At 38.4% G+C, this 7,337-nt stretch overlaps 1 protein-coding gene across 1 annotated transcript; it reads right to left on the minus strand.

Moving 5' to 3' along the window:
• Positions 1 to 622: 622 nt before the first annotated feature.
• Positions 623 to 2,427, minus strand: CBG07548 (the record flags this gene model as incomplete). Its single annotated transcript, XM_002645773.1, has 3 exons — positions 623 to 820; positions 869 to 1,320; positions 2,163 to 2,427. The coding sequence occupies 3 exons, from the start codon at positions 2,425 to 2,427 to the stop codon at positions 623 to 625; spliced, it is 915 nt and encodes a 304-aa protein (XP_002645819.1).
• Positions 2,428 to 7,337: the final 4,910 nt, after the last annotated feature.

Below are 7,337 nucleotides of genomic sequence, written 5' to 3' on the forward strand. Positions count from 1 at the left end.
GTCAAGACCCATCGACATAATTGCATGTTCCTTTAATCTCGTTTTGCACAAGAAGCGAGAAAATTTTGCGAAACGTCAAGGTTTTTCTCCCATCCTCACCCACCCCTGATAGCCACTCTATTGAAAATGTTTCCGCATTTTTTGAAATTATGAAATCCTCAATTTTTGAAGACTGAACCTAAATTATCAGAGTTTATTTAACAATTCTTTTCGTTTTCTTTAGTTTTAAAAAGTTCAATCTTCGCTGTGCGTTTTTAATGAAAATCATTAAGAGGCAAATATTCACTAAATCAGTCAGCATCTTGAGAGAAAATTCATCATTTTCTTTTTTTTTTCATTTTTTTCAGTTTTCAGGCTTACCTAACTCTTTTTCTATATTTCAAAAGATGCGCCGCAGCCTTTTCGTTCATTTAAGTTATTCAGATTTTTCTAATGGCGCTTAAGTTGTTTTTTCGTGAGCCATTTTCGCGCATTTTGCTTTTTTATTTTATTTTTTGTATTTCTATTTTGAATAAATGAGAAAACAGTTAATTTCAAAATTCTTCATTGATCAAGTTGTGGTGAGAAATTATGGTACAAGAAAGTAAACGAGTAGTTGGCTCCTTGGCCAATCGGTTTCGACTCAGACAAGGGTAGGCTCTCCATCCAGCATCTCCATGTACAAATCAGCAGATGCGTTGTGCGCTGGAAGTGATTGTTGAATCTTCTGCTTCAAGTTCTCGTAATCGATGGGCACGATATCGTTCAGTTCAGACAACGCTTCAAACCAAGGTGTCAAGAATCGAGCAAGAGGAGGAAGCGTCTTGGATGGCTCACGCAACTGAAACATTTCAATATTTGTTTCCTTTTCTGCTTTTTTTCAACTCACCATTTCTCTCTTCCATGCAATCAGCTCATCTGGAGGAGATTTCATTTTTTGAAGAAAATCGTAACCGCTCGCGTAGAGAATAGCATATGATAACTGATGGAGATCATCCTTCGGCATCGGTTCGCAACCCATTGCGACTTCAAAACTACAGTACTTCATCACATTGAATTTCGGATTGGTTGAATCATCAATCAAGTTGCCGTCGTCGTCCTTGTAGTGATGGGCAAGTCCCAAATCAAATATCTTGATAGTGACACGATGATTTGGAGACGTTGGTAGAGAAACAGCGAAATTTCCAAGTTTGACATCACGATGTACCAAGTTGTATGAATGAACTGCTTGTAAGCAGCTTATTGCTTGCCATGCAATTCTCACCAATGTCGGGCGTTTTATCGCATGCCATGGGACTCTTTGTCGAATACTTTCGAGGTCCGCGCCAAGCAATTCTTGACCTGAAAATATTCAAACTCCTCTATTTTCGATCACAGGAACTGTTTTTTTTTCATATTTCAAAACCAGCGTATCTTTTCGACACGGCTTCAAGAAATTTCCAAAGAAAAAATCCTTGAAAAATTTTCAAGAAATTCTCTAAATGTTTTTGAAAAAGTTTATGAGGATCATCTTGAAAATTTTTCGAGGAATTTCTTGAGGAACTTCACTAAACGTTTGAGAAAAAGTTTCAAATGGACTAGAATTGGTTAATTATTTACATGGTGTTTTTTCTAAGTCACGTTGAACTGTAGTCCTAAATTTTGTAAATTGAGTTTTTTACACCATCCTGTTAAACTGAATCAGAAAACACACTATGTGAATATAAGACCTATTCCAGGCCATTTTAACATGGTGGCCTAGAAAACTAAACTTGCGAAAGTTCGGCCATCACGTTGAAGATGGGGGGACATGAAAAAAATAATGTTCTCGAAATTCCGTTTAAGATGCCCCTCGAGGAGTTGAACTTGTGAGGGCGATGATTGAGGGTGCGGCGCCGCTACCGACTGAGCCACGCGGGCAGAGAGAAAGCGCTCACCCGATTGCATACATAAAGGCGAGGACGACAGCTGTAACGCAGAGTGACATTAAGCGTTGTACACCGTGACGGTAGAATGCATACTCTAACTACAAAAAAACTTCGAAAAATCTCCTGCCCCCCCCCCCCCCCACCTTTAAAATGTATTCTTTTCGAAAATTTCCTCAATAAGCATTTTTTTGGGAATTTTTTCGTTTGAAAAGACAGACCGCTCAAAAATTTCCATACTTTTCAGACTACTTTATTTTTATCAAATGAAAATCTTACCAATAGTATGAAGTATGCCGTTTTGGGTAGGAGTCTCCTCGTGAAAAAAGTATTTGGGAGTAAACTCGCAGTAGAAAAGACGTTGCAAGGCAACTGCCTCATTCAGCACATCCGATGATCTGATGGATGCCTTCACGGCGATTCTCTCCGATCCAGACGACGCTTCATACACAGCTCCATAACTTCCAGTTCCAATCAATCGATTCAAGTGATATCCTCGGATATCCACGCCAACAAGATCTTTGATTGTAACGGCTCTAATCATTCTGGAAAAAAATCATTGAATAAGCTTTCTAGATTGAAAATTTGCCATTTTCTTTGTTTTTTTCCAGTTTTTTCTTGAAATTTCCGGCTGACCTAATTATTTTTTGGTATGACCTATATTTTGAGAAGTGCTCTAATGTTTTGCCTAACTATCATAATATTTCCCTATACACTAAAACTAGTTTTTCATGAAAAAAAAATCAAATTTACCTTGAAATTCAACAGCACGGGGCAAGAGAGAGAAGAGAGCTCACCGATTCTGAGCGGGAAAAAAGGGAATACTGATTTTTTCAGAGGATTTCCCCCTTCATCGACAGTGAAACGTGGAAGGTCACCCTAAATTGTTTTGAGGGTACCAGGTTTTTATTATTTTTGAAAGGTGAGTCACTGGTGGTGGGTGGGTAGGGGATGAAGATGGGAACATGAAATTGGGTCAGCTGCGAAACTAGGTCAACTGACACCTCCATCTAGGTCAAAATTGGAATTTGATCAGTTTTGAAGGTAGAGGTACCATATTGGAGGCTTGGAAAGAGCAATTCGTGTAAAATTTAAATTAGGTCATCAGATGACTTTTTCTAGGTCAGATTTGTATTTTTGTTGGTTTTAAAGGTACAGGTACCAAGATGTGTAGGTGGGATCATTGAGGGATGAGAATTTAAAATCAGGTCAAATTTTTCAGTAAAGTAGGTCACAGAAGCTGTTTTGTACTCCGTAGAGGTTGAGGTGCTATATTGAGGGAATGGAATCCCAGAGCTACTGATATTTAAAATTACCGTAAAATCTGTATTGATATTGCATGCAAGTCTATTGTTCAAGTCACCTCAAGGGGTGCAACTCTATTAGAGGGGCAATTCAAATAGAGGCTGCAATTCTATTTTTCAAACTACGAAAATTTTGAAAAAAAAAGTTTTATTATGAAAATCAACAAAAAAGTAACAAATTGAACACAACAAAAGGAAAATATTCAAAAAATTGAGGCGTCACTGTCATAGTTATTGTCTTCTTCCTCGGCATGGTTCATTTCTCCATCGTCTTCCTCTTTTTCAATATCTCCCAAAATCTCCTGAATTTCTTCCATTTCTCGTTCTGCTCGTCTTGTCTTCAATAACTGTACGCCTTCTGGAATTTCTCCATCTTTCTTGAAACAATGAATTGCCTCATCATCTTCGCCATTTCTTCCATTTTTTAATCCGCATCCTTTGAATGATCTTACAATGTATTCCTTCGGGATATTTTCCCACGCCAATTGAATCCATTTCAAATAAACTTCCATACTGGGATCACGCATATTTCCCGCCGGGGTGAACGATTTCGTTCCATGAACCATCCAATCTTCGTACTCTTTTCTGATGAAAGATTTAAACATTGCGTTCCAATATACATCTGGAGCCTGAAAAATCGGGTCACGCAAAGTTTTAATAAAATCTACTCACTTGTAAGAATTTTGTGCATCCTCCAGGAATCACCGCAGTGTCTAGTCTCAGTTGTTTCAATACTTTTTTAGTGTCTGTACTGATGTGGCAACGGTAAGAGTCCCATACTAACAACCTTTTTCCGAACATTGAGTGACCGAGAACTTTTTCAAGAAAAGTTTTTGTGATTTCATCGTTGAAAAATGTTCTGTCACACCAAACCAACTGCAAAGTTTTTCTAAATGTTTCCTCAATACTTTGCACTGGTCTTTTTCTTGGAAGAAGTACAAAAGGTTTGCACTTAAAACCGTCTGATCGAGCGCACAGCATTACTGTAACATGCAATTTCTCGTGTCCCGTGGTTTTCACTGAAACCTGAAATTGAAACGTTTAGCTTGTTATTTTTGAGTGTGCTGACTTGTTTAGATCCTCGATCCGCTACAGTCAAACTATTCGAACAATCCAGATAAACCGCCGTCTCATCACATGCGAAAATTTTGTCATAATTATTCATGGTAATTAATCGTTCCACATAAAGGAGAAAGTCAATAATTTTCTCCACATAAAACTCTGGCGGTTTTTGACAGACTGTTGTAGCACGTCTACTCGAAAATCCATGCCGCTTCAAAAAAGAAACCAGCCATCCATTCGAGAACTGCAACATTTAATGTTTATTCTCAAGTAGGTAATCTGTTTTCAAACCTTCATATCACTATTTGAAATAGACTTGGCGTGATTCTGGATTCCAATACGAGTAATACGAAGCTTTTTTTCTCTTTGCTCTCGGACCCATTCCGCAAGTTTAGTATCAAAATCTTTATCATTCACTTTACGCCCTGCGCCATCAAGCCGTTTTTTCTTTTTTCCATTTTCAGCGATTGTTGCTATTATTTTTTCTTTCTGAGCTCTCCATTGTTGCACATTTTGTCTTGAAACTCCAAATTTCTTAGCTGCTTCCGTGTTATTTTTTGATTCTGCCCATTTCACCACCGTAAGCTTGTAATCCAAGGGGTGGGCTCCACGCTTTCTCTTTCTAGAGTTTCCACCAACTTTTTCAACGTCTTCCACGTCTTCCACGTTTTCCACGTCTTCCACGTTTTCCACGTCTTCCACGTCTTCCACGTTTTCCACGTCTTCCACGTCTTCTACGTTTTCCACGTCTTCGAGGACTTCTTCAGAACTCATTGCTCGTGTTGCTCGCTTCAATAAATGGAAAATATTGTTAAAAAAACAAAGAAAAATAAAAATAAATCAGAAATTAAGTAGGTAGTTTAAAAAAAAAGAAATTCGAAAAACAACTGTGCAATTGTTCGTCACGGTGTCACAGACTAAAAATTGCACAGTACTCCCGGCGGAGCCGCAATTCTGCTGGAGATGCAATTGTATTACGGGGGCAATTCAATTAAAGGCTGCAAGTCTATTTTTCAAGTGCCCTCAAGGGGTGCAAGTCTATTAGAGGGGCAATTCAAATAGAGGCGCAATATCAATACAGATTTTACGGTAGGTTAGTTTTTTTTTTTCAGATAAGTAGGTCACAAATGTTTTATAGTTCTGGATAGAGATGGATATAAACACAATAATGAATTGAAGCTGGATGAAATCCTAATGGGAATCCTTGCGTCAGCCCTAACGTTTTTTTTCAAATTTTTGTCTGTGATTGATGGTTGACATGGGTAATGAAGCAGTTATATTTGGTTTTGTTCATTAGATTTTTTTTTTGCTGCTTGATGTTCTCAATTTGTTCCTTGACGATTTTTTATGAGTTTTTTCGGAAATGAGTTAATAGGAATATGAACATTCATTCGATAGATCAGCATATGACAGCCTACATAACAGATTCTGATAAATCAAGTTTTTCAGACAGTCCGGAAGTTTGCATTTGACACTGGGAAACTTAAACACTGGCATCGCAATTCTGAATAGATTTAGAATTACAATTAGGAAAAATAAAGGTGCTTTGAAAACCGAATTTATTGTTGTTTTTCATAAAAATGTTAAATTTTTTTCAGATATTTTTTCATGAATAACTTCTTAACATCAGCGGCGGGGCCGCGGCTCCGTCTTGCACATGGAAACAAGAAAACCGACTTTTTATAGTCCTTTCGTTTCTCGAGGGCTGAGAAAAAACTGATTTTCACAAACTATTGCCGGCGAAAAAAATTGCTTGCAAACGCCGGCTTTTTCTCAGCCACGTAGGAGGAAGAAATAATAAAATCGGCGAAATAGTGTGTGCAGAGAAAAAGCATCCTATATAAGCAACCCACCGTGCATCGTTTTCATTCTATTCTTTTTTCATGACAGCCGTCTGATTTTGGTTGTCTCTATCTATTGATTTTTATCGAAATGTGATTTTTTGAAGAGGTAAGCAGTTGGTTTTTCGTAGGAGTTGTGAAATAATTTTGTATTATTTGATCCTCTACACGGAGGACAAAAAAACTTACTTTTCGTTGATTTTCAAAGTAAAACGACTTCAATCCCTATGATTTCTTTTAAGGTGAAAAAATTATACAGTTTCAGTTTAAAAATGTGGAGAGCAGGGAGTTCAAATGTCTGGAGGCCAGAAACAACGCCGGAGCACTGGTTAGAAATCCACGAGTATTGATTATGGATGAAGCCACTTCGGCATTGGATGTGGAATCGGAGGCATTGGTCCAAAGTTCTTTTGTTAAGTGCTAGTCATTGCTCATCAGTAGTATAAAAAGTCACGCTCTAGCGCAGTTTTGGGCCCGCCTCTAATAATTACCACTTTTGTCAAAATTTCATATCAATCTCCAAGGATAACCTAATTAATCAATCAAAAACGACCTTTTAAAATCACCCCCTATTTTCCCGAAAATTCCTCGGGCCCTCCATCAGATGGTCAGCGCTCCTTTAACGCTCTGTCAGATTATCGTCGGCTCTCCGTCAGCCTATTGCCACCTCTCCACCACGGTTATATCCTCCAGTATACCTCAAGTCTCTCCACTACGGATTCTTAACACCTTAAGGATCTCTACCACGAGTTTATCACTTACCCAGTTTGTCTTAACTTTGGGCGATTATCCAGAACATGGGGACGTTCAGTATCTTGATACTTAGCCATGAACCCCAAACATGGCATCTACACTTATGCAGCTTAACTTTGAGTGGATATCTAGCACCTGGGGGACGTTCAGTATCTTGATACTTAGCCATGAACCCCAAACATGGCGACTGTATGCATGCCTACAATCTTAACTTTGTGCGATTATTCAGAACTGGGGGACGTTCAGTGTTGCCAGCCGCTTCACTAGAGAGTGAATTTGACAACACCTTAGCCATGAACCCCAAACATGGCGTCTGCACGCGAGCAGCTTAACTTACGTTCAATGAGTAGAGGAAGAGTTCCTGAGAAGTTGCATTTTTTTTTTTTGAGCAGGCTTTTTTTTTTTATTTTTAGAGAAGTTTTTTTGAATAAGATTTTTAAACAAGAGAAGTTAGGGGGCGTGTCCAAATCTTTTCGGTTCGGGGATCCTCTAGA

The sequence above is a fragment of the Caenorhabditis briggsae genome (genome assembly GCF_000004555.2).
Source record: "Caenorhabditis briggsae complete genome, chrX, whole genome shotgun sequence".
In the NCBI taxonomy this organism is placed as follows: Eukaryota; Metazoa; Nematoda; class Chromadorea; order Rhabditida; family Rhabditidae; genus Caenorhabditis; species Caenorhabditis briggsae.